This window comes from Motacilla alba, chromosome Z (genome assembly GCF_015832195.1).
Source record: "Motacilla alba alba isolate MOTALB_02 chromosome Z, Motacilla_alba_V1.0_pri, whole genome shotgun sequence".
NCBI classification, from domain to species: domain Eukaryota; kingdom Metazoa; phylum Chordata; class Aves; order Passeriformes; family Motacillidae; genus Motacilla; species Motacilla alba.
In genome coordinates, this window is record NC_052046.1 from 9,773,758 (window position 1) to 9,801,274 (window position 27,517).

The following is a 27,517-nucleotide window of genomic DNA, read 5'->3' on the forward strand; positions in this document are numbered from 1 at the left end:
TCTGACCAGCAGCTTCTCACCCTCTCTTCCCTTGGTTCCCTCCTGCTGTGTCACAGAAAAAGCAGAAGTAACAGATGTGAGAGAGACTTGACCTGCCAACACAGGTGTGCTGCCTGGGTCTGTGCCAGGCTCCTGGCTGCACACAATGTGATTCAACTTGCACCCATTGCAACAGAGGCAACAGAAACCTGTGATTAATCTGCTCTGCTTTGGGGAAGTTTGTCAGATATGCCATGAAGATCTACCAGGGAATCATCCTGATGCCCCCACCTCATGTCATTCCTCTGTCACTTGTCACCTGTGCCTGCAGCAGCACCCAGGAAGAACTGGAGGCACTGCTGGGGAACAGCTCTTCACTACCCTCCTTGGCTCAGCATGATCCCTGCCAAGCTACAGGAGCTGTTCTGCAGCTGGATCTTAGCCCTGGGTGTGCACCATATTCTTGGCACAAGAACTAGGAAAGAGTTACTGAGGGACTTCATCATTACTGACATGCATTTCTCATACATGCCTCTGCTCTGTGCATGAGTTCCTAGAAAATTTTGACCACAAGTGGTTCTATGTGCTGCCCAGAAGGCAGGCTTCCCAGCAGCCCAGTGGTGGAGGAAACTAAGGAGAACACTGGAAAAGAAGCCAAGGCTGCCCAGCAATATGCCCCTGGGCTCAGCCAGGAACAATCTGCCAACAGCAGCCTTTGACTGCCTGGACTAGTTCTCTCCTGAACAGCTTCAAAGCAGCTGCCAAAACCCAACATGAGGAAGAGAAAAGGTGTGTTAAAGCTGCAAGGCAGTATTGGGGAGAGCCAGGAACAGCCACTGCTTCCCTGTCTTGCAGCCAGCAGCGCTGCCTTGTGATCCAGCACAGCTCAGCACTAGAGCAGAGGGAAGGAGAAGAATTAGTCCCATGACTAAAGGCAGTGCTGAGGCACTGCAACCCACACCCTCTATCACATTGATACCAGTACCAGGCTGGACACAGCCATGGTCCCAGGGAAGGGGCAGATGGGGTAGGCAGCTTGCCTGTCCTTCAGAGCAGAGCAGGGAGATGGAGCCACAGGGAAATGAGGCTGACTGGAAGGAGAGATGTTACAGGTGGAGTAAGGAGCACTCCAGAAGTACTTCAGGCATAAGTAAGTACAAGAGGAGTGGCTGTTACAGGTAGCAGCTGTGTGCCAGGGTTAGTGCCCCACGTGCCTTCAGCTTCTCCACTTTCACAAGATCCCAAGTCTACCCCCAGAGCTGTTAGCTGCTCTCTTTCATTTGCCATTTGTGGCTGAACTGACTGAAGGTAACAACAACAAAGAAAACACTGAGCTTCTCCATACAGGCAAAAAAAAAAAAAAAAAAAAAGATTTCTTTTAAAAGGTAGGAAAAACAGAACAAGTAGTATGGTCCTTTACATTCCAAGCCCTCTACCCACCCTCAGTGTAAAGCAGCACATTGTCCAGCCTGGATGTGTAGAGATTTCAGCCAGGATGAGTGAGAGGGTTTCACCAATACTTCCCTGACTTCAGCTCTGGTTAAGGACTGTGGAGCAGTGTGCCAGCACACTGATGCAAGGGCAGTGAATCCCCTTTACAAAAAAGATCTTATTGACCTTGTCTCAGCTTCTGTTCAAGTGCTCCTGCACTCAACAAAAAGGACACTTCAGTTTTGCTTTTTACTGCCCAAGCTCAACTCCCCTTGGCTCCCAGAGCAGCAGATACACAGGACCAAACCATACAATATTGAAAGAGGAAGAGGTAGGTAATCAGATATTTGTGACAGAACAGGTTGTTGGGAGATACCCAGTTCGTGACCATTCACAGTGCTAGGCAAGGAGTCTCCAGGAACACTGACACACAGCCTCTCAGGCACTGTGGGTCTGTGCCAAGTGAGACTGTTCCCATCCTCTCCCCTCTGCCAGGATCAGACTGGTCCAGATACTGCAGTCACAATATGCTTCAGTGCCGAGGAAAGTTAACTTCTGCATCAGCCCTGTCTGAAAGCACAGGGCCAGCTGGGTGCAGCAAAGAAAAGTAAATTAAAAAAAGGAAAAAGGCTGCTGTATCTCTGGATGTGTTCACTGTTAGGCAAGGCCCAACAGCACTGGAAGAGGACAGGTCTGAGCCACTTGGACCTGGAAGACAGTCAAGAAACACAACTCACTGGAGGACACAAAAGGATTCCATTTAGGTATCCCACTACAACAAGCCCACAGTTATCAATGCAGATCCCTGTGTTTTATCTTTCTTCTGCCTAACCTCTGACACAGGTATCATCCCCTGGGCACATCAATGAACGGGACACAAAGAAATTAAGCAATTAAGCCAAACACTTCAGGGAGAGGATTTTTTTCAGCTATTGAAGAGCTCCTGTCTTTCTCAGCTACGAAGAGAAAGACAAGACAGGCCCCAGCTAAAAAGCTTTGCTCCAGCATGAGAGCAGAACCACACAGGAAATTGGCAATCTTGGTGTGGGGCTGGAAGCTCTGCAGTGGGTCAGCAGCCAAAAGCACAGTCTTCTGATCCCTCTCCACGCTCAGCTGACACATACCAAGATTCTTCCAGAGGTGTACTACAGCTCCCAGCTTCCTTCAGCAGCTGAGTGGGACAGGGGAGCTGCACATCCCCCAGATACTTCAGATAAGGCAGAGTCAGACAAAAGGCCTCTTCTGGCCCAAGCCAGACCTGTGTCACCCACCCCCTGTACCACAATCTCCGTCACTAGCAGTGTTTCCACTGCTGAGACTTTGTTGAAAGTCCTCTTCACAGCAGCAAAGTTGCTGCCTTTCCCCCCCCCCCGTTTTGATGCGCCTTCAGCTCGCTACCTCTCCTCAGCTGGCTGCCTCTGCCGCCCCGCAGGGCTCCCCACCACACTGCCCCTCCACCCCAGGAAGCCACTGTAGCTGACTACTGAGGCACGCATTCTGGTAGCCCTCGTCCTTCCAGCCCCAGCCCTCCAACAAACTGTGAGCTCCCTCCAGCAGCCTGGCCATTGTACTGCAAGCGCTCCGTGCACCACAGCGGCTGGGAACCCAAACTCAGGCTGATTTTCCCATGTTTCCCTGGTCTCTGTGTAGTCCTGGGATGAAAGCTGGCTGCTGCCCTGTTTTCCCTGCTCTACTTCTGTGTAGCTTGTGGCCAAGAGGTGCTACGGGTGGAACATGAAAGGAAGAGCTCCTTTGCTCCTCCATTTCCCAGAAAGGAGCAATTGCTGTTTTCCCTCCTGTGCACCACCTCCTCTTACCGGGTCACCCAGGCTGTACATCCTCAGTGCAGTGAGCTCCTCTCTCTAGACGTGTTCATGGGAGTGGAAGTGAACTGTGGTGAGAAGCAGAGAAACAGCATTGGCAGGGGAGCACAGGCTGGCAAGGAATATTCCAAGGAATACAGTCTTGATTCCAAGACCACCATATAAAACCTATGACCCAGGAGCTAAGAAACCAAGTGCTAGCTGTGGAAACCTCCTCTCTCCTGCCTCTGGGCAGGGAAATTCCATGTGTCTCAGAGGGACTGCGGCTTAGCAGAGGATATGTCCCAGCTCACCTGCTGGATTTCCTGCATTGCCATGCGTATGGAAGAGCGGAGGCGAGGGAAGGCTCGTTGGCTGCTCTCTCCAGAGCTAGGCTTTGTTCTGCTCTTCTCTGGGGTCTGCTGGTTTTGGAAATTCTTGGTCCTCTTGAACCACTGCAGAGCAGGTGTGCCACTGGAAGGCATGGAGGGGCAGGACTGCTTCTCTGGAGGGGTCTCCCCCTTGTCTGCTGGTGAACTCAGCGTGAGATTCTCCAGATTTTTGTAATTCAAGCTCTCACTACTTTTCTGGAGAAAGGAGGAGTGGATTCAGCAGTGGTTTGCAGACCCTTCACACACACTGAACAGCACAACAAAGAGATATACCCAGCTGTGTCCACTGCTGACATTCAGGGGGCAGCAAGGTGTCATCCACCTGCCAGTGCCTCTCCCCCATCCCAGGACTCCCCAGCTAGCAATGTTTCCCAGCACATGCAGAAGCAGCCAAGCTGCTTGGCCAAAATGGGACACACCTCAACGGGAACACAAAACAGATGCTGCTGCAGTGTCTCTAAGCACCCACTCAAGGCACAGTCCATGCCCCATCCTCTTTTCCCCCTGCAGACCCTGGATGTTCACCTGCCCACAGGGGACAGTCAGTATTTCCATGAAGGGCTGGATGCCCACGCTCTGGTGGTAGCGCACCAGCTCGGTGAGCGAGGCGTGGGCACGGTCCTCCCCCAGGATGACGTAGCGTGTGTTGGGCTGCACCTGGATCATGTAGTGTCTGCAGCGCCCTTCGCCCCTGGGGAGAGGGATGGACAGAAACAGCTATGACATGAGGCCTCAGCGTGTCAGAACCTGGCTCCTGCTTCCTGCACCCCTGCTCTGCACAAGCCAGCTGTGATCAGGATCCTCAGTAACAAGCACCACACAGAAGCAGGAGATGTGCTGGGCACTAACATGCTCAAAGGTGCTGCAATCTCCTTCCAACCTGGTTTGGCTTCTCAGCCACCGAGTACAGCCTAAGCAGGACCTCCACCCTTGGAGCCACAGCACCTCACCCACAACCAGATCTATTTTTTCAGTAAGAGACAGATTCTGCAGTATCCCATCTGCTACTACAAACTCTCTGAGGCACCCACTACAGGACAGGCTGAATGTGATCCTCACTGGACTCCTCTGTGGAGCAGGTAATGTCCTCCAGTCAAGCAGTTTTATAGAATCACAGAATTCAAGAATTCTATGACTGTAGAGTTCCAGGATCACAGAATTTCATGCAGTGCTCAGTTTCATAGAATCACTTAGATGGAAAAGCCTTTAAGATTTTCAAGTTCAACCCTTAACACAGCACTGCCAAGTCCACCATTAAACCATGTCCCCGAGTGCCACATCTACACGTCTTTTAAATACCTCCAGGGATGGTGACTCCACCAGTGCCCTGGGCAGCCTGTTCCCGTGCTTGACATCCCTTTCTGTGAAGACATTCCTCCTGACATTCTGCCTGAACATAGCCTGTCACAGCTTGAGGCTGTGTCTTCTTGTCCTGTTGCCAGCTGCCTGGAAGAAAGGCTGACCCCCACCCAGCTACAGGCTCCTGCCAGGAGTTGTACAGAGCAATAATGTCTCCCTGAGCCTCCTCTGCCATTACCTACCGGTATGTCAAGATGTAGCCTGGTCGGCTCTGGCTGATCCGAACAAGGAAGCAACCCAAAGGCTTGTCAATCAGCAAGTTTTCAGCTTCCCTGGAACCAGGAAAGAGTTTTTCAGCAGAGAGCCAGCAGCTGCCTTGCCACAGTGCTGGGATTCGCATCCTATCTCATGTGCTAGCCCAGCAGTGTCCCAGGAAGCCCAGCATCTGCCCCATGTGTTCCTGGCTACAGAACAGGTCTCATGATGCAGACTTGGTGGTGCAGGAGGCACTAACAGGCTGAGAAAGCACCAGACTCTCAGCCAAAGCCTCTCCGAGCAGGGCTGCTCCAAACCTGCTCCAGCAGCTTTGATTGTGCAACAGCAACAGCTGCCTTCCAGCACCAAGTGTGTCACAAAGCATCACTGAGATGAAGAACCTGTGCATGTGTGCACTTCCTATGGGCCAGGGATGAAGAAGTCAGGATGCTGTGGGGTACTGGGTAAGCCCAGCACCTCGGAAAAACACCAGCTTGGATTACACTACTCTGGCTTTCTAAACTTCCTGCTGGAAGGAGGTCTTCCCCTTCTCTGCCCGACAGACAAAGCTCTGCTTTGTGCTTGTCATGTGCCTTGCTCCAGGCTAAAGGTGACTGCAAATCACCAGTGCAATTTGGGGTTGCCCTGGCTGCTCCATTTGATGAAGCTGAGCTTACACTGCTCTGCGAAAACTTAAGTCTCTGCTTAAGCACCAGTGTCTTTGGGAAGGATCTGCCAGTTCTTCACTGTGCAGTGCTCATGGCTAGTCTCTACTTGAATTTAGACTGTTTTGTCTTCCAGACACTAATTTCTCTCCTACATTCTTTCATCTGTGGACAAAAGCATTATTACAGTTTAGGGCCTCAATAACTATCTTAAAAAAATTAAAAGAACTGCAGCTACCAGGGAGCTGTGAGCTACTGTAGTGTCCTTTACCAAGCTAATGCGCTGTATAATGTCTCTGAGTAAATGTTCACACTGACAGCCTGAAAAAATCCAAGAACATAGATCTAATAAGGCTGAAGGAGAATTGCAGTTTCAACAGAAAAAAAAGTTAGAAACTGCAGCAAGATGATAAGGGTGTTCAGATGGCAGCAACATTGACAAAAAATCCCACCAATTACAGCATATTGGCAGTTAGCAAGTGCGGAGCACCACAGATCAATTTGCACACAGGTGAGACTCCAATGCCATCCTGCTGCTGTCTGGCATAATCAGCACTTCTCTGATTGTGCCACTGCTTCACTCAGAAAGCAGTGCCTGACTCAGCCGAGAGAGAAATGTGAGGCAGACCTGGTAGAAAACGTTCAAGCATTTAAACAAAGTCTTGCAAACAGCTCCCTAAGAAAAAAGGGCTTAGTGGATATCTCTCCCAGACAAACTAGAAGCAAATGCTACCTATGCTGCACTCTCCTTAGACAGACAGAGGCATCAACAAAAACCCTTCCTTTTCCTTATCAGAGGGCTTTGGTGGAGTTTTGCCATTGACTACTCACTAAAGTCCCTCTTAATACTATTTAAAATAAAAATAGGCTGAATTCTATATTCTTCTGCTGTAAATTGGGGTCCTCTTCTGACCTATACTGAAATACGAAAAACAGTCATAATGAATCAAACCAGAAGTTAATCTTCATGTCTCTGCAAATGGTCCAGAACAGGGAAAGTGCATGTGTATATTTTTTCTCTGATTACTTTACAAGCCTCCCATCCCTACAAAGGATCTGTATTTAGGGACCCAGTGGACTTATGTACTAGGAGTTTCCACGGTCTTTCCATGGACCTACATAAAGATTCAGCATTTACAACCTGTGACAGGGACTCCCAAGCTTTCTCCTAAGGGTTTGACACTCACAGATTAAAAGGGAAAAGTTACACGGGTCACTCCCATTCCCATTCCACTTCCTTCCTGGCCAATCCAACCTACACAGTCCTAAGGACACACTGATTTCTACCTGTGGTCACTGTGTCCAGAGTCCTCACCTCCGACTGATCATCCCATGCAGCCAGCTTGGAAAGGCCCCATCATCCTGCATGACCTTCTGGGCCTGTGTCTCTGTGAACCAGCGGAGAGTTGCTCCTCTCTTAAGTTTCCTCATTTTTGCTTCTTCCCCAGTCTGTTCCTCAGTTCCCGGAACAGGAGGAGGCACAGAAGGGTTCAAGAAGTTATCAAAAGGAGTGGACTGAAAGCAAGACAGGGAAAGTCAGCATGAAAACAAAGGCAGGGGACATTTGAAGAGATCACTTCAGCAGCTGACCCCCTTCCTGAGTCCCTTAAGAGAAGATCAGTACCAGCTACTAAAACTTGCTTTCAGTTCCTCAAAGGTCCTGACCATGCTTTTTATCTAGCCACAGTAGGACAAGACTCACACTTCTCATAACAATAATGACAACATTCTCTTGGGACTGCATGCAGGAGAACATGTGCATGCAGAAGGTGGATGGAGCAGGGAACCAGCACGCCTGGCTAAGGGCCCCCAGCAGAGCCAGTGTTGCTACCTCTGTTAGCTTGCTGCGTGGCCGTGGCACTGGTGGCTGCTGTGATTGATCAGGATGAGGACTAGACTGAGGGCGCCTCTTTCGTGGCATGGGGACTGGAAGGGAGTTCCTTTCTGCAACAAGAAGAAATAAGTAGGTGAACTCAAGCATCCAAGATCCACAAGATCTATCCTCCACAGGCCTAGGACTGGTCTGGGCTCTGCTGCATGGATTATGTGGTCAAACCAAAGCCTGGCCCTCCTTCCAGCACAGCCGGGCAAATTACCTTTATTATGCTGCCTCTACTCACCACAGACAATGCCACACTTCCAAAGATCAGAAACATCATCAGCTCCCTGCCCACCACACTGATGGAATTCCCATCCCAGGGTAGGCCATCATGACCTGGAGCTTACAGCACTTCAAGGTGATCACCACACCAGTGAACATGCTCTGGGCACTGTGACTGGGAACAGCTCACCCTGGGCCTCTGCTGCCAGGGCCAGCTGTCGGATTCTTTCTCTCTCTGCCTCCTCCTGTAGCCGCTGTGCTTGAGCTTTCAACTCAGCCAACAGTTTTAGGAAACTCTTCTTGCATCTGAATCCCCTAAAAACTGTTCAGAAAAAAACTATAGTTACAAAAAAAATGCTGCTCATGCCTTTGTAATTCTCTCAGGGAAGAAAACTGGGTGATAGTCCTCCATCCAGTACAAAGCCCTCAACACCTGAATCATGTTAATAAAGAGCAATGGAAACTCTACTGTGAGCAGGCAGCCAAAACCCTGTGAGAACTGTCTTCTACTCTCTAAGCTGCCAGATCACAGATTTATAGAAATCAAATTAGAGATCTAAGCTCTCATCTCTAATGCCAGGGCACTGAATACCTAAAAAGAAAGCCTCACAGAAGGGCCTGTTAACCATTCATCTCTCTGTCCTTCTAGGTACCATGAAGGACACATGAAGGATTTCCTTGATGCCAGCCCACAGGAAAACCTCTCCCATAAGCAGCCATTTGCAGGGCTCACCAGGAGGATTACCGACATTGTGTGATCCCACCTACTCTACCAGTTACTAAAACACATGAAGTGTTTTTTAAGAAAGCTGCACCCTCTCATTTCCCACTACCCACACATCCTCCCCACAGATGACAACAGCGCTCGGCTTGTGACCGTCTGATGTTTGTCACACTCTATGGTGCACAGTTGGAAGTTGCTGAGATGCTCCAGCAGTGCAACAACCCATACAGAAAAGAAGTGCAACAGAGGGGAGCTAAGCAGGGTGACAGCAGCCTCCTCCTCCTCCTCCTCCTCATGTAGCCTATGCAAAGGGAAGTACCAATCTGCCCACAGCCACTCTGAAGAGACCGGCTGCTAGAGCAGATGCTATGTGGAACGGAAAGGAAAAAACCAAACCAGACCAAAATTTCACCCCCTTTCGCCTGTCTCTGAAAGCAGCAATGAGATCTGCTTCATTCATTTCCCTCTCCCCAGTTCAACACAACTCACAAACAATCCTTACTCCAGAGGACAGTGAGCCAGACTTCAGGACACAGCCAAATCATGTGCATGCCCTGCTCAGCCCAGCCCTCCTGCACACATTTTCCCTTTCCAAGGCTGACACTAAAGGCTCTCCCTGATTCAGGATAAGCAGTGGGAATATGGGCATTTGCAATAAGCACTTTGACTTCACAGGGTCTTGGCACAGAGATGGCACCTGCCCTACCCTTCTATCCTCTGCAAAGGTGGAGCAGGGACTGCAGAAAAGGTTTTTCTTCCCCTGGTCTGAGATCAGCTCCTGTCCCAGGGCTCACCTTTCTGTATGATAACTGCTGCTCTTTCCAGTCGCTCCACATACTTTGCCAGCTGTTCCTGATGCCAATATTTAAAGAAAAGTCGAGACTTTCTGTGAAGTTGGAAGAGAAAGATGCAGAGAGAAACACTGTCTAAACTTTTATCCATCATCCTTTGAAGAGCCCATTCCTACAACCACAGAATTCTCCTTAAATAGAATGAGGTGACAGCTTACACATGTAAAATCTTAGGCTTCCCATTCCCAACAGCACTGATCCACACCTACCCACAAATCCAGCCTTTCAGCTCTGTACTTTGCAGTATCTCCAAGCAGCTGAAAGAGACGAAAAAAAGTGACATAGATAATTTTCTACCCAAAGCGAACAACAATTTTTTTAGTTGCATAAAGGGGCATAAAGTGCCTCAGCAATTCCCAATAGTCAGTAAACTGGCTGTCAGTCTGTAATGCACCTTGAGGTACAGCTAGGATCACATTTGGGAAGAACATCCGCAAAGGGGTTCCCAGAGGCAGATTTACTTCAGCTCCCTGGAAGGCAATTCTGTAGAGCCTATTTTATTCTCAGAAGTGTTTTTCCTCATTCTGTTTCCAAGCCCTTTGGAGGACACAAGTTGCAAGGTCAGCAGAGCAAGACTTCTGGGAGAAAGTCTGTTTTCCAATTCCAGTTTCATTTTGCAGACTCCAGTGATAAAATTTGGGTCACTCGGAAAGATTCCCTGACACTTGGAACTGAAAGCAGCTCTAGCTGCAACACACAGACAGCTTCCTCTCTCTCCTGTTACTCCAGGCTGTGAAATCATAGTGGCACTTTGTGCTAATATCTCACACAGGAAAGCAGAAGTGTTTTTCCTTCTATCTCAGCCAACTTCCACAGTGCTACAATCCATATCCACAAGATTTTTTTTTTCTGAAACGCATCCCATGATTTTTGTGTCTCCAAACATACCACACTGCCTGTTTACAATAATGTCTCCCCCATCTATGAGATTCTCTTGTGACCTCAGCTGGGTTTGAAATTCTTACTATTCAGAAGCATCAGGAAGTTCAAGGAAGCCCTGATTCAAGGAAGGCAAGAGGAGCTACTGCCAGGAGAGAATTGTTCCAGGAGGTCATTCAAATTCTTTTCTTAAATGACTAAAAAAAACCCCTCAGCTGGCTTCTTTAGATGATTCATTCTCTCTATCAATCACAGTTGACACTGGCAGGAAGGAGAGGCTGGGAAAATGGAGAAGAGGAGGTGGGGAACTGCTGCCCTAGATGTAGGAAGGAAAACACTGGCAGGGTAAAATCCTGTTCCTCTGCAGAGCTGGAAAGATGTTTATGTGTGTAACAGTCGGGTTCTAAAAGTGCTGATGGTATATTTTGCCTGTACAGAGACAAAATTCTTGGTTTAGAAACATCTTCTCTAGCCTGGGAGACATTCAGTGCTGGCTGCTTGTTCAGCATTGTCTGTATCTTCTTCTCCCGTGTGGCCATCAGGAAAAAGCCTGGAGAGGACCCTGACAGCAGTACTTTAGTGCCTGCTGTGCTGAGTTCAGTGGACACCCTTGACCACTACTGTCACTCCCAAATTAAATACATGGGCCAGTTTTCATTTCACAGCACAACAACACTTTACAGCAATTGAATTTAATTGCTACATAACAATTCACGAAAGATTTAATTCATCATGGTACCAAATTAATTTATCATGGCACCAAATGCTTTTTAAACATTAAATGTCCTTGCCTGGGATCCGTGTTCCCCGTTACCACAAAATCCCATCCTCTTTTTTCTCTCCCTTTTACTTGGTTTCCCATGCTACTCTGAGTAAAAGCCTCTGAAAAACAAACCAGACTGCACACAACAAAGTTAATGCTCCTACCTTTCTTTTGTGAGGGGGACACCAGGTTTAACTAGAAGAATTCCATATCTGTGGAAAACAAACCAATACAAACACATAAAAGCCACATCCTTGATGGGCTGAGCTGATCCCTATCACCCTGACAGCAAACAACAAATCACTATCTTTCCCACTCAGCCTCCCACAGCAAATAACCCCATGACCTCAGACCACATGAACTTTGAAGAAACTCTTTCACTCATTGCCCATATCTGGTTATCAGGGTAATTTCCCAAATAATATTTAACAAGGAATATTCAGAGGTTTTAAGAGACCTTTCAGCAAATTCCTCAAAGGAGGGTCTCCAGGAGAAACCATCTCTTCGGATACGGATTGTCTCCAGCAGCCCATTGTACCGGAGCTGAAGCAGCACCACAAAGAGGATCAGAGAAACAAAGAGAAACAGGTCATTACGACATTGGTTTTGCTCCTTTGCAGGCAGAAATTACTATATTCAGCCCTAAACTTCTCCAGTTCAAAATGAAGAAGTTTTTTTCTGAAAATGTTTCCTTGGTTAAGAACTGAAATCACCTCATCCTGTAACTCTGATGATTAGCCATTCCGAGTTAGAAGTTGGAAACCATAAAAACCAATGACTGAAATAACTTCACCTTCCAGCCATGGGTACTGCTTTGCTTCTGTCCCTTAGAGGATAGCTTCATATTTCCAAATCTGGACACAGAAGGACTCTGAGGCATGGATGAACTTCCTCTTAATCCTATCCTTTCTTATATACATTAAAGAGGATGCTGAGCTTTCTGAACTCTTCCAATCATTTTCAGTATTCTTTAAGGCATCTATACCTCAGACCTGACAGAAGATCCAACTAAAATCATATCAGTGCATTTCAGATCCTATCAAAGCAATCCCATCTTGGTTTCTATTCAGAGTTGCCCTGGCTGATGGGTGAGAACAGTGTCCTCTGGGAAGCAATTTTTCCAGAGTACTGTCTGTACCAGTCCCATCCAGGGGGAGATACAAAGACTGTTCCTAGCACCTGACAAGCAGATCTCATTGCATTGACGAAAAAGAAATGAGAGCGATCTAAGATTGCAAAATCTGGACCTAGCAGTCTGTGTCACAAAAACAACCAAGTAATCAGAATCTTTACACATACATAAAGTGTGGCCGCTCTTTCTCTTGCAAGGAGGGACTCAACTGACACAGCCTTTTGGTGGAATCTGCCCTCCCACTGAGATGTGGCAGGAGTCTCTGTAAAGGACACTGGTTTTGCTCACCTGCAGCAGCACCACCTGGTTGTCCAGCACACCTGGCTCCTTCTGGCTGTTGGGCTTTATACAGCGCACAAAGTGTGGGTTGGCAGAATACATCCTCTCCATGAGCACCATCAGGGAATGCTGGCAAGGGCAGAGGAAGATCAACAGACCATCAAGCCAAAGCACTGCCACATGTGCAATATCCTGCAGCAAGAACTGTTTTCTCACCCCGCAGCAACTTCCTGGGTTCTGGCAACAACTGGGCCCATCCCACCATGATCAGCCCTGCTTGGCCATTAGGAAAACCCCTGTCTACATAATGTCTGCTTTAACCATGGTTAGCACTCTGGAAGCAGTGCAGTGATATTTGCAGTGATAAAATTATCACTGCTTTCATCTCACGGGGGCACCTCAGGGCAGCAGAACTGTACCCGGAACTGAGCTCCAGCAGACTGCTTCCGTGTGCTGTTGAACTTGTCATCTGCTCCTGGTATGACCTGAAACCAGACCAAAACAAAGGATCAGCCTCAGAAAGAAGTGCTTGACTGACAGACAAAAAGCACTGCTGGAAGGCAGATGGCAAAAAAATGAGGGAGAATGGATGTAACAGGAGGGAAGACAGGCTAAACATATAAATGGCAGAAGCAAGCACAAAACATGGCAAAAACCAAAGAAACTGTTAGAAGCTGATTGCTGTTTGCTCTTATTTTAAACCAACTTCTACCTGACCTTTTTCAGACAGTTTCTCAAATAATAATTATCAGGTAACATTTATCAATTGCGATGTGGACCTGGAGTGCAATACCTTGGCTTTCACATGAGGCATCAGGGTCCCTGTCCTGGAGATAGTGGCTGGAAGAACAGAGACAGTTAGTTGATTTTGTATCTTTGCAATGCACTAGGGCTAAACATTCAAACCTCACTCCATGCACAAACCTCCTTACAAATACTGAATCACAGGGTGCTTGGTTTCACCATGTGGAACTACTGTACGAAGCACACAAGGCAGGCATTACTAATTTCTGCCACTGAGAAGACATGACAATCAGGTTATTAAATAAACCTAAATGACTTTCAATAGAATTATCATCAACGGGCCTCTAACAGTGCAGAAAAAATGGCACAGGCAGCAAGTGGGGAGCTCACCTACAGCACTCAGGAGGTTATTTAAAGTCAGATAGCTTATAACTAAATCAGTGACAGGATGAGAAAACCAGGGAAGTTTAATTTACTAAAGGATCTAGTAAGAGTCTTGTGCACCCCTGATGTAATGGCTTCATGTGAGTCATAAAATCACATAATGAGATTAGCAGTGTCTTCTGGAGGTCGTCTGGACCAACCCCTTTGTTCAGCACCTAAAGCCATTGCCCAGACTGGACAACCAAACCTGAGAACAGGTTGTATCTGATGTTTATAAACTTTGAAAGAGTTGGGACTAGGCTAAGTAGCTTCAGTAACAGTGCAAAAATGGTAATGAAGAAAGATAGTCCTGAGAAGTAGCTGAAAAACACAGTGGAGAACAGAAATGAAATTCATCAGTTTCTTATAAATCCCAGAAAGTGGCATGGACTGAATAGGACCAAAAAATTACAGAATTTCCATATCAGAAACACTCTGTTCAGCCAGCCAATTTCCAAGGAAGTATCCACCTGACCTTTCTCTAAATTTTAAAATTGATTAGAAGCCTTGGAGAATCTGAAGGTTTACTGATAACTGGAAAAGGGGAGCGTAGTAGTAGGAGAAAAATAATACATGACCTGAGAGTTTAACAATTTGTGAGGCTCCATTTTTAGAATCTATGATCTTGACCAGCTTCACTTCTAGACAAGAACAGAGTGTGTAGAAAGGACCAGTGGAGACAGTCCTGCACTGGCCTTGGACAAGATGGGAAGGCATCTGAGTGGTGGCTAATTCTCTGGAAGGGGATACAACCTGCCTTGCTTTCCATGGCAGGGAATAAACATGTTGCTCTGACAGCTCCATTGCAGGCTGCAGCATTCCCAGAGTCCCCCTGGCGCTGCCAGCTGTGAAACACACGAGCCTCATGCCCACAATTAACCCTTGCCGAGGCAGGCCCTGGCTCATGGTGGGTGTGCAGAGGGACTTGCCTGTGAACAGCACACTGAGCAAGGGGGTGACACTGTTGATGAAGAGCCCACGGACGTTGGCTGGCACGGTGTCTCTGTTCTTCTCTAGAAAGCCCCTGGCAGCATATTGTACCTGGGGAAAGGGCAGCAGGGCACTAAGGTCAGCAGTGTTCACAGGCTGGCTGTAAAAGCCACTTCCACACCCTGCTGGGAGTTGACCATGAGTTAAACTGAATGTACTCAGGCTTGCACATGAATTCTTTAAACATACATGCACCCCATTCAGATGCCAGCCCTGAGGAACCAAACCATGCACATGCCAGGGGCATCAGAACCATGGACGTGCAGCATAACACTGAGACGTCCACCTTTTACATGTTAAATGGTAATTTTTGTAATAATGAATGTCACAAATAATAACTTAGTCAACAACCCTGAGATTAGATTACTAAACTGCAAGTTACAATGACCTGAATTGTCATATCTGCTCCTGTTCCAAAAATTATCTCAAATCAATTCAACTGAATGTGGACCAATGCTTTCAATACTGGTGGCAGTAAAGTTACATGCAATAATGCCAACTCTCAAGCTGCTTAGATACCAGTGAATGTGTAAATAACTGCCTGCACTTTCAAAACATTAATTACCCTGCTGTTTACACAGTGTTCCCAGCTGTTTGCAAAAAAAATAGTCACTGCTATGCTCTGGAACCCATCAGGTAAAGCAAAAGCCTTTAGCCTGTCCTTAGGTGCTGCACAGTGGACACAGTACTTTAATTTATAAAGTACTACTTTAGGACTGGAGTCCTAATAGAATGGTGATTAGAAGAGTAGCAGATTCTTGTAATGCCCTACACTTCCGAGAGGTAGCCTCACTTTCCTCAGGGGTTTTCTCTTCCTGTACCTTTTACATAAATCCCAGGAATTCTAGGAGGCAATCCATTGGAACACATCACTTCTGTTAGTGTCATCCTCAGACCACACACTCCTTAACATCAAAGCCTTATTTGTCAGGCAACACTCCCACCCCCTCCAACATACAGTACAACAGCATTCTTCCTGCAAACAGTACATACTTTCCCAGCATAGTGAATGATGCTGAAGCCCAAAACACGGCCTCGGGCTGGCTGGAAGTGTAAATTCCCCTTAAAGCTGCTGTTTAGTTTATCCACAAATGTCTTATCAGTTGCCTGCAAGAGAGCAGATTTCATAAGCTGCAACAGAGGCCTGATGAGGACACACAGAATCAAAACAAAATGTTGGAAGTATCCTTGGCTGTGCAATACTCTTCTACTGCACCTTCTCTGTGACTCTTCTCAGAGATGCCAATGCCACTAGACTGCCTCTGATCTGTCATGTCCTGTCTCCTCAGACACACATGGGGACATCTCTGTTCATCCTGAGCTCCGACCCAAGAGCTTTCTTTGTAGCCCAGATATACATTGGTATATTAGCCCCCAAAATATTTTCCCTGCCTCCTCTGTCATGCATACCTGAGGGAATGCACTCTGCTCATCCAGAAGAGACAGCAGCCCAAGGGGCTTGGCCAGGAGCAGATTCTGCAGGAAAGAAGATGCATGGCACATCCATAACGCAGTGCAGGACATCCCCTCTCACCCGTACCACCCTTTGCAGAGGTTCTTCCCAGGTGCATCTCCTCCCCATGGTAGAAAGAACAAGACTTTTCTCTTGGCTGGATGGACCAATTATATTCCGTCAGTCCTCTCACTCACCAGAATAGGTTCATTATTGTTGAATGTGATGGTCTCCCAAGGCAGCCCTTCTTCCTTATAGGCAGCCTGCTCCAGCTGGAAAATGTGCTGAAATAAAGAAAAAAAGACATTAAAGCACCCACCAGACTCGGCTAGACAAACCCTGAACATTTTTCTTCCTGCCCTGAACAAGGGGACGGGGGTATGGCACTCTCAGCCACAGCATGAGAGGTCCAAGATGTAGCTGCTGCTGTCCATAGTTTTCTGTAACCCTGGCACTCACTGGTGCCGGTGCATAAAGCAGGAACACTTGTCAGAGTGTAAGAGTCCCTGCTATTATGACTTCAATTACTGCTTGATCCTTCTACCTCTTTCTTTCCTGTCTCAGTGGCTCCCCTGCCCCAGCAGGGAAGGTTGCTGCTCTCTATCTTGCTTCACTATTCACTATTTCTGTCCTTACAGGCAATAGATATGTTTTTCCCCAAGCTCTTCTGCATATGCCAGGTAGAGCAGTGTTCTGCTTTCTCTGCAACACAAGGTGAGGTTACTCCCAGCAGACTCACATGGTTGAAGAAATGCTGCAGCTGCTCATTGGCCAAGTTTATGCAAAGCTGTTCAAAACGATTCACTGCAAAGTTTTCAAATCCAAAAATATCCAAGATGCCTAAAAAAGGGAAGAAGAGCACATCGTGGAGCCTGCAGACCATCCCTGCAGATTACTGTGTACATCAACACACAACTAAATCTCTTATCACACAACTCTTGTGGCACAGGGAAAATGCATCCAAGAGAGACACCAGTGGCAGCTCTTCCACAGCTTGAAGAGTTAGTTAAGAGAAGACCCACTCCAGCTTGGCTTCTCTGCTAAGCCAGAGTGCCCCCAAACAGCCTCACAGTTATTTCAGATCAACTGACTGCTCAGAGCTGAACAAAGCCCTACGGACTTCATACTGCTGACTCTTATCTCTGGCAGGATCACTGTTTTGATAATGCATCCCAGCACGCAAGCCCTGTGAAACCTCATGCTCTGCCTTGTCCTTCGTTGTGGCTGAGGGATGCACATTTGAGAACAGAACAGGAGCAAGGCAGGCAGAACTCACCTATCTCCCTCAGTTCCACGTCAGGATCCACGTTCTCAGCCAGCAGCTCATTGATCTTGCAAACAATCCAGCCAAACACTCGGCCATAGGCCACCTTTGCAATGGAGTCCCGAGCATCTGCACAGAGGGATCAACAGCAGCTCAGTGACAGACTTCACAGGAGAGCAGGGCACACGACACAAGCTGGCTCAATACATCCACCTCTAGCAACAGTGGCTATATGAAGCCACTTTAAAGACCAGCTAAACACTGGATTGTCCCCATCCTTTGCAAGTGGGAGCTGTAAAAACAGCCCTTTAATTTCAAAATCTTCACAATCTTTCTACAAGATCAGCCATGACATACCACAACATTTTTGAGTCATGCCACTTTTTAGAATATCCAGAAACTTGCTCTCCCCTCTGGAGATACACTAAGTATGGATCCCCTCACTGCTAAACCAAGGGAGAAGCTCCAAATTTTACTTGGAAAATAGGACGGTTCTCTTCCTCCTAGCCCATAGTTGCTAAGTGTTTAAATGCTGTAGTCAAGAAAAGGACACAATTGATGGAAAGCTTGCTGACATTCTAAGAAGGAGACCAAATTAACATGACTTATGATTAGAGATGTACATTCTGTTGTCTAGAGAAATTTGTAAAACAGAACTAGCCAATCCCATTTAATTTTCATTTTCTTCTTTCATTTATTTGAAGCAATAATCTCTCTTTTTAATTGCCTTTGAAATGAACCTTTTGGTACAGATTATTTTAGATTATTTTCTTGATTTATTGAAAGGGAAAATAACACCTTGTGCTTGCTATTTTACTCTTTTCACTCCATTCCTGACACTGTGACATCTCGTTGTTCTCGTGGTTGTTTCTCCATCTATTACCTAGAGCTCTGCACACTGCCAGCACTCTGCAACAGGAGCCTTCCCCTGTTTTGCACAAATACCCAGAGTTTCTTTCTGGGCTGGACTGAGGCAGAAAGCAAAGCTAATTCCTTGGTTTCTCATTTAATCTCTGCAGTCTCCTGGAGACCAAACAAAAGCAGCATTCATGGCCCTCCATGTCAGTAAGCGACTAAACAGATAAACACTGACATACTTCCCTCTGTGTGAGAGGAATGAAGGGGCACAGAAGGACATCTTTGTTCCCAATGAGCTGCACATGTGTGGGGATACCCTTCCATCAAAATCCAGTTTTTCTAGCCAGCACATCTGCAATTCATTGTGTTTCCTACCTTCTGCTTGCTGCTGGGTGTGAAAGCGCTGGATCTGCTCGCCTCGGGTCACTGACATTGTACAAATCAGGCATTTTAACAGCTCATCTTCCTGGACTCCAAACTGACCCTGGGAACAGGAAAGAAATGAGGACAGTCAGTTGTAAACCCTTACTCTGCTCATGAGGATTGTGTCTGTCTGTGTGCAATGGGGTCATGATTCAGGCTCAGGCCTTTGAGCCCCACTGTAAGGCAAATGCTACTGCTGGCACCAGAGTCAGATATGGGCTCTGATCCGCTCCACCCCCGCAGTGACCAGCCTCACACACCCACTCTCAAACACTTTTTGTTTTGCTCTTCCAGTGCTGCCACCTTTCACCTTCTTTGGGAGCCATGCCAGTCCCTGCTGAGCAGTTTAATGACTTATTGAACAGCACCACATGGAGGTGACTGTGCAGGTGCTGAAACATCTGAGCTTCAGAGTCACAGGAACCCACACGAGAGGCAGGAAACAAAGCAAACTCAGACACATGGAACCCCTCAGTGATTTAACAGGAATTCCCCTCCTGTGGGGCAAGAAATGAGGAGCAGGCTTTCAGATATAAGATAAAAAGAAGTTGGCTGCTGAACAGACGTAGGTGGTTGTTTCAGGTATGGTGTAGGAGGGAAACAAGCAAAGAGATGGGAGTGAGACCGAAGAGCAAGGGTGCTGGGATTTCAAACAGGTCAAAATGAAAAGAAATAGAAAGGGGAGAAGTATGTTACTTTTTTCTGTCCTGTGTTGTTAATAAAGCAGGATAACTTCTCCATCCCATATAACAAAAATGGAATGGCCCTGGGAAATACATACTTCTTAATCTGTGATAATTTAATGCAAAATAATACAAAGCTTAATTCGAGATAACCAACAAAAATGACAGCACTTAGGGTGGTATCCTTGGACAAAATTAGATGAAAACACAGAACTAATGTGCAGATATTGCACACCTGAATTTCTCCAAGGCATCATGAAACTCACTAACATAAAACATTTAGTTTTAAAAAGCTGGTGTTTTATGAAGTCAGCAAGGTACATGCTGACTACGTAAGACATTGCTTCTAGACACACAAAAAACAGAAGTTGAGATGCATCTCTCTGGGTATGAATAGCAGTGAACACAAATGCTGTCATGGGGTCAAACTGTAAATTTCCAAAAAAACCCTTGTTCTTTAGAAACCTTGACATTCTGAGGCAGAAAACATCCTCTGGCAGGAACAGCTCCTGCAGTCACACAGCCAGTGGGGAAGAACATAATACCCATAAGGTTTTGTCAAAATTTCTTGTGACTCACCGCTGCAGCCTTCAGCCATCCCTGGGAGGCCTCACTGACCTTCACAGACCCATTGCTCTCCTCAGGCTCAAAGGTCACATTGCCCAGAGACAACACACCAGCCAAGATAGCCTGCATGTCCACTTGCTCCTAAAACACAAAAGAAAGGCGACTGAAAAACCCACCAGCATGTAGCATGTACAACACAGATGACCCAGAAGTTGGAGAGGTTAAGGGAAGAGGCACAGGCAACCTGTGGGAAAAAGCTCTCCACAAAGTCTGGCAGACTCAGGTGGTCTGAAAATAACATGGAAAATCTAGAGAAAGAAATAGGTCTGAGCTTCAAGAGAGCAGCTAGAAAGAAATCCTGTGCCTGCAGGAAGCACAGATGGAAGTGAAACAGCCCCAGGACTAACCTGTTCTTGGAAGCCCACCATGTCAAGGGCATTGCAAACCTCTTGGTATTTGTGCTTCCAGTGTTCAGCTACTTCCTGTGTACCAAATCGTCCACTTATGTACCTGAGAAAGTGCACATCCCATAAAAACTGTCACACAATTGGCACCGTAACTCAGTCGCCCCCGATGGGAACAAAGCAGATCACCAGAAGGGGAAAGAAACTTTTCCAAGGTAGAGCAGCAGAGACCCCTGACCTCCCAGTTTCCATGATGGTCTGTATCTCTTCACATGGCTCTATTCAGATCCCACTCCAGCTTCCACTCACCCACAGATAAAACCCCAGGAGAGAAGGAAAAAACTCCATTATGCTGTCTTCCCCTTCAACACCCACCACAAAGACTAAACTAGGGTCTGCCTTTGACGCACCTGTAGAGTGAAGGATCCAATAGCCCATACATCTCCTTCTGCTCTGCAGACAGTCCAGCAAACATGTAGTAGAAGATGTGGAAATTCCTCTCCCCAGTATCTTGTTGCACCACCCGTGACTTCTCTAACAGGTACTCACTCAGCTTTGCACCTTGCACTGCACACAAAGAGGTGAGAGGGTGGGGAACTTCACACTGGGGAACATGAGGTTGCCTGGGTTGTCCCACATCTCTTCTTTGATGCCAGGAGCACAGAATTGTCTAAATTAACTTTCTTGTGTGCAAGACCCTCTAGGCTGCCCAGTACACTGGAAATGGGCTTCTCCATGCTTCCTGTGATCTTGGAGATTTCTGTTCACCTCTTCAGAAGAAACAAAGGCTTCTGGTATCCCAGAGTATTACTGACACCCTGCACTCTCACCCCCATATCCTTGCTGTATTCTCACTCTGTTCAAATCCAGGCCTAATCCTATCCAGGTCCTATCCAACAGTAGTTGCTGTGAAATTTTACTTAATTGCACACTTAATTCCCTCCCCACAGGGAGGCACATGCCAAAATTTTACCCTCCACAAGTTTTGGCTACTCAGTCCACTCCCTCCAGTTCCTAACCGCTCCCCAGGCTAGCATTGCCCTTGACTTTACCTGTATTTTTCTGGAAACGCAGCTGTATGTATTTTCCAAAGCGGCTGCTGTTGTCATTCATCACTGTCTGGGCATTGCCAAAAGCTTCAAGCAATGGATTCACCTAAAACAAGTGAAGAAGCAGAACAACCATTCCTCAGATTAAGCAATCCAATCTAACTTACTTGGAAAAATTTATCTTCAGCATTTTCTATTCAAGAGTTCAGCTGGAAAAGGAACCACTCCATGGTGGATGAGCACCTATTTTATCTCTGCCTGGATAAAGAAATTCAAAGAGGCAAATATCACAAAGACTAAGCAGCGTGAGATTAACGATGATCAGTACAATTGAACTGCTGGGATTTCAGTAAGATCATGCAATCATTTGTTAGAAGATAAGGTTGGTACCACCTATTTCCACACAGTACCTGCTGTCACTAGATAATTAGAGCACTATACAACAGCAATAAACAAAGTTACCGTGGCACTCAGTTAATATAAGTATGACAGCTTAGCTACTGAAATTTGTAGACATAAGGACAGTGTATTATAAAGAAATTACCAGAACAATCAGACCAGCTTGCTAAGTTGGATCCAAAGGTGGCAAAATGAGAGTTTTTCTGTATTTGAGTAAAGAATGCCTGTCAACTGGAAGAACAGTGCCTCACAGTAGATGCTGGGCAGCCTGCTGTACACAGCTTTAAGGTATGATGCTAATCCCCCAAAGAACTAACTTTAGTCCTTGGATATATCTACAAGAACCAAATAAGATCTTCTTCACCATCACATCTGGGTGGAAGTGAGTTATTTCCACTGAAGGAACTGCAAGCTAGCTCTAGGCACTTTGCTGAGCAAAACCAGCTTTCCTGTCTGTGGAACCTGCTCAGGTCAGAAGCAGCCTGGCAGTGTGGCCCAAGCCAGCTCTAAGCAGAGACAGCAGGTGTATCAATGTTCCTGCAACCCAGCACAGGCGTTCACCTCGGATCCACCATGGATGACACCACACTGAATTAATACACCATTCCAGGGGCACCCACAGCACGGGGCATTGGGTTAATGTGTCAATATACTGGTTGCAGGAGGAGCTAAAGGTTTCCGTGAGGAGATACCAGACACTTTCCCCATGTCCAACAGAGCCATACAGACCTGCCACTGGCCAAGGCTGAGCCCACCACTGACAGTGGCAGTGCCTCTGGGATAAAAACTGCTGCACACCCACAGAAGGGAGAGAGGAGTGAGAATGTGTGAGAGGAGTTCTGCAGACACAGGGTCAGTGAAGGAGGAGGGGCAGGAGCTGCTCCAGGAGCCAGAGCAGAGATTCCCCTGCAGCCTGAGGTGCAGCCCATGGTGAGGCAGCTGTGCCCCTGCAGCACAGGGAGGTCCAGGGGGGAGCAGAGATCCACCTGCAGCCCCTGGAGGAGCCCACACCAGAGCAGGTGGATGTGCCTGAAGGAGGCTGTGACCCCATGGGAAGCCTGTGCTGGAGCAGGCTCCTGGCAGGAGCTGCAGCCTGTGGAGAGAGCAGCCCACACTGGAGCAGGTTGGCTGACAGGACTTGTGACCCTGTGAGGGGCCCACACTGAAGCAGCCTGCTCCTGGAGGACTGTACCCTGTAGAGGGGACCAGAGTAGAGCAGTCTGCTCCTGAAGTACCCCAGGGAGGGTATTGGCACTGGAGCAGCATGCTCCTGAAGGAGTGCATGAAGGCACCCATGTTGGAACAGACCTCATGCTGGAGGAGGGGAAGAACATGAGGAAGAAGAGAGTAGCACAGATAAACTGTGATGAACTGACCTCAACACCCATCGCCTGTCTGTCTGGGATGCTGGAGGGAAGAAGGTAGAGAAACTGGGAGTCAAATTGAGCCTAGGGAGGAGTTGGGGAAGGTGTTTCAAGATTTGTTCTCATTTCTCATCATCCTACTCTGACATTAACTGGCAAAAAATTAAATTAATTTTCCCTAAGATGAGCCTGTTTTGTCTGTGATGGTAGTTGCTGAGTGATCTCACAGTCCTTATCTCAACTGATGAGTTTTTGTTACATTTTTCTACCCCTGTCCACTTAAGGAGGAGGAGTGACAGAGTGGCTTGGTGGGCACTGGTTGAAGTTAACCTACCACACAGAGAAAGACTTCTATGTTTCTACAGGAAATCTGAAAAGACAGACTTTAAAATGAAGCAGTCCAAGAACTCACTCCTGTTAATCTATCACATGGAAGGTTTAAAGTATGATTTGTTTAAAAAAACCTCACAACTCCCTGGGGAGAAATTCAAGTGAAAATACTTCAGACCAAAGAGTCAAATATGTTTCAAAATGAGCCAGCAAAGATATATGAAGTGAGCAATGATGGCAGTTGGCCAGCTAGCAGGTATGTGCCTGACAGTGTAAGTAGCCAAGGATGGGTTACTAAAGGGTATATGAATTCTTCACCCCTCTGCACCATTAAATCAAGGTCTCATTTGTCTAATAAAAGTGGCATGTTCTACCTTGTTCTACCTCAAACAGGAAATTCTTTAGAAAAATATCACCAATCTCTTGTAAAAGACAACATAAATGATAAATGATTGCAATGGTTTTCTCTAATTTAATAATCATCTCCAGCAAACAGAATTACTGACCTTCTAACTGTTCTAATTTGTGGCCAGCTATCTCACCATTCTTATCCACTATTTTCTTATGTGTCTTATGTGCGGCTCCTTGATTTCCAGTGGTGATCCACCAGCAGGCTTCCTAAGCCTAATGCAAGTTTTCTTGCAGCAGTGTTGCTTCTGCACCTTCAAACATCATCCTGCAATGACCTACCTGAAGTATCTGCTGCTCCAGCTGTGAGTTGCCTTTGCACAGGTTCATTATGTGCTGCAACAACAACTTCGTACTCTCTGTTTTCCCAGCACCACTCTCTCCACTGCCAAGAAAAAGCAAAATAAATTCCATCAACCTTAAAGTATAGTTGTTCTGCCCCTTATGGCTCAAGTGCTCCGTTACTTGAGAGTGCTCTGCAAGAGTTTCACAATTTTTTCAGCAAAATCACCTGTGTGGGTAAAAACTCATGTGCCACAGCTTTACCCATGAACCATGAGGTTCTTCATCAGGGAACTTTCCCCCCTCTGCAAGGGAGTACAGATATACCCCATGCTGTCACTTCTGGATGGGATGTATCAGGCAGACCACTTGCTCTGCTTCAAAAGCCATCTGGTACATCAACTCCCTTGCACATGCTGGAGCCAAAAATTTCCTCTTTCTCCAGAGAGATGAGCCCTACCTACACCTGGATACTGATCATGAGATGCTGTGCAGTCTCAGATCTCAAGTGTTTCACACATCCATGTGCCAGACATCTGGGAATGCAGGTGCAGAGCTGCCCACACTCCCACAGTGCCAGGAGTGCACGTCACTGTGCTGTCACACATCCACATCACTCTGCTGTCACACATCCACAGTGCCTCCGCCTCCAAGTCAAACAACCACCTCTTGGAAAGGGCAGTTTCCCCTGTCCTGAGAGAGAGAATGTACAATCAGCAAGACAACGTGTCCTTAGTTGACAACATCACACCAGCTGAGAACTTCAGCATGTGCATGGAAAAAAAAAAAAATGCAGGAAATGCTGGAGGCATACTTGAAGGCAGGTCCCCATTTCCTTTGAGCCAACCTTTGAGCGTGTGGTGTGGCTTTACTGCTTTGTAGCTGCCAGTGGTTCTATGCTTGGTATCAAGTGTGTGTCATAGGTGGCTAAAAACCTCAAGTACTACAGCAGGTCCCTGATCTCAGGCACAGGTCAGACCAGCACCATCCAAATACATACAAACAAAAAAGGACCATTTTGCCAGTTGAGAACATGCCATCCAGTGCCCCTGCTCAGTATGTCAGGTTTATTTTTATTTTTCAGTAACTCCCTTCTCCACAAAAAAAAAATTATCCACCAGCACTTCCATGGTTCAAGCTTGACCTTGGACCCTTCAACAAGCACAACACCTTCACAAGGCCCTGCAAGCACAGCAGGTATGTAACTGCCCCAGCTCTGATGAAATGCTAAGTCATCTTCAGGTGACCCAAGCGCTGTACTGCAGCACATGTAGGCTATGACTAATGTCCTTTGGGACTGGGAAGGCGAGAGGAACCAGCAGAATTTGTGGCTGAAGACAATTTGGTAGCAATGAACACTTACAATCTGGCCGCAGCTGCTTCATCCAGCCTTATGTCTGAAGAATGCGATCCAGACCTCTCAGATTCAGTTGGAGACACCATAGAGACCACCAGGGACAGCAGTTCCTGGTGTGTCCCTGTGCTGTAGTGGTGAACTGTGGTCTAACAGGAGTGACTTCATCCTCCCTGCTCACCCCAACTATGCTCATGTAGGAAAACTTGTTAATTAGTGTTTTGCCACCCATAGAGATGAAAACCACGAACTTCCTCTGACAGTGACACACAGACCAGGTAAAAGGACAGGAATATGTCAGACTCATCTCTGAACTGCTGGCAGAAGACAACCAGACCACTGACCACAAATTCTCACAGGTTACTCTTTCTTGTCTTCCACCTCCCAAGAGAAACACACTGACTGTTCTCTATCCCCCAAAGCCCCACTAGCAGTTCCTCTTGCACCCGCTGACCCCACGGCTACCACTTGCTGAGAGTACTTCATGTACACCACAGGCACCAATGGCCTGAAGGCTACAGAAATGAGTGGGGCTCAAGTGCCCCTCCAAGTCAGCTCACAGTCCCACCAAAACACTCAGCAGTGATTCAGCAGTTGATTTCCACACCATGTAGACCAAAAGTACTGATAAAATGATATGAACGGAAATACAAAGGAGCATTAAATCAAACAAGTTGGCAAGTAGCATTTTAACTGAGACAACATTTAAACTGTTGTCTACAACACCCAGCTGTAGAGAAGAGGCAGTTAATGTTTCAAGGCCTTCTCCTTGCTGTTCAATGCTTTATCTGCTAGTTGATGTTGTTTAAGGCTTTGTCTGCTAAATGATGCTACCTACTGGGCTGCAGAGTTCCAGCAGAACAGGAGTGACAAAACGGAGTAAAATGTTCGTGATACTGGTAGGCTCTTTGGTTAAAAGAGCCACTTTTCTCTGACTTCTAGGGCACAGAACTGCCCACGACTTTTAAGATCCTCCACGACCAGACTCCCAAAGGTCTTAGAGCAGAAAAGCATGTTTTGATACTTCCTGCTCTTGGCTTACACTTGGGAAGCTCCACTTTGTGAAAACTGGTTCTTTCCATTATCATCCTTCCAACTTTTACTACAGCTTTTACTGTGGAAGTTGTGTTGCCAGAACAGAGCACCTAAGGGCTTTTTCCCAGAGCTGGATTCCAGTGGTTGGTTTCCCACCAGAAGTGAACCTGGCATCTTTACTGTTGTAAACATTGCTGCCCGAGCTGCTCCAGGAAAGCTAGTTTTGTCTGCCCACAAGCTCTCACGACATGCCCGCTAATCTGCCTCGAAAGCAGTCGGGATGAAGGATGTGCTGCCAGCGCAGATGGATTTTGACTCACCAACAGAACCGGAGAAGAGGTTCACCTGAACCTTGGGCAGGGAGATCCCAGCGAGAGCTCGGAGACCACCCCCGGCCCCCCGCCGCTCCCGGGACCCCCGGCCGGCGCTCACCTGATGAGGATGCACTGGTTGCGGGGTCCGCCGCCCCCGCGGCCCAGCATGGCGTGGTAGGCGCGGCTGGCCACGGCGAAAATGTGGGGCGGTAGCGCGTCGGTCTGGAGGCGCCGGTACCTCTCGGAGACCTGCGGGGAAGCGGCGGCGGAGAGGGGTGAGCGGCCGGGGGGCGGCGGGGCGCGGCGGGGGCGCGGCACTCACCTCTCTCCCGTAGAGCGGCAGCGGCTGGAAGGGGTTCATGGCGACGAGGATGTCTCCGATGTCGGTCTGTGGGGACGGGACAGCCGGTCAGCCGAGCTCCCGCCGCCGCCCCCCGCCCCAGCCCCCGGCACTCACGTAGATGCACTGCTGCAGGAAGCGCTCCCGCAGCCCGGCCAGCAGCGTCGCCTCGTCCAACTCGGCCAGCGCCGCCAGGTCCCCGGCCGGGGGGCCACGCTGCCCCCGCGGCACCATCGCCACCCGCCGCCACCCTGCCCTGCCCTGCCCGGCCCGGCCCGGCT

General features: G+C 47.6%; 1 protein-coding gene across 1 annotated transcript; it reads right to left on the minus strand.

The window, feature by feature from the left end:
• Nucleotides 1–1,373: 1,373 nt before the first annotated feature.
• Nucleotides 1,374–27,491, minus strand: LOC119696106 (myosin-IIIb-like). Its single transcript, XM_038125674.1, has 30 exons — nucleotides 27,354–27,491; nucleotides 27,219–27,284; nucleotides 27,015–27,145; nucleotides 24,194–24,296; nucleotides 21,414–21,516; nucleotides 20,772–20,928; nucleotides 20,365–20,467; nucleotides 19,970–20,098; nucleotides 18,660–18,768; nucleotides 17,439–17,555; nucleotides 16,902–17,002; nucleotides 16,360–16,446; nucleotides 16,120–16,185; nucleotides 15,703–15,816; nucleotides 14,649–14,760; nucleotides 13,346–13,392; nucleotides 12,972–13,037; nucleotides 12,562–12,681; nucleotides 11,599–11,684; nucleotides 11,306–11,353; nucleotides 9,709–9,756; nucleotides 9,443–9,534; nucleotides 8,115–8,246; nucleotides 7,655–7,767; nucleotides 7,139–7,338; nucleotides 5,146–5,235; nucleotides 4,130–4,295; nucleotides 3,527–3,799; nucleotides 3,228–3,301; nucleotides 1,374–2,118 (listed from the first exon to the last, which is right to left on the minus strand). The coding sequence occupies exons 1-29, from the start codon at nucleotides 27,468–27,470 to the stop codon at nucleotides 3,251–3,253; spliced, it is 3,147 nt and encodes a 1,048-aa protein (XP_037981602.1). The 5' UTR covers nucleotides 27,471–27,491; the 3' UTR covers nucleotides 1,374–2,118; nucleotides 3,228–3,250.
• Between the last annotated feature and the right edge of the window lie 26 nt (nucleotides 27,492–27,517).

Bases quoted from the DNA above. Each gene is read 5' to 3' on its own strand.
- LOC119696106 (XM_038125674.1), bottom strand. From the start codon at position 27,470: ATGGTGCCGCGGGGGCAGCGTGGCCCCCCGGCCGGGGACCTGGCGGCG. The intron at 17,003-17,438 runs GTGAGTTCTGCC...TCCCTTTTTTAG, and splicing joins CGTGGAACTGAGGGAGATAG to GCATCTTGGATATTTTTGGA. The intron at 8,247-9,442 runs GTGAGCCCTGGG...TTTTCTGAACAG, and splicing joins AGCAGTTATCATACAGAAAG to TTTTTAGGGGATTCAGATGC.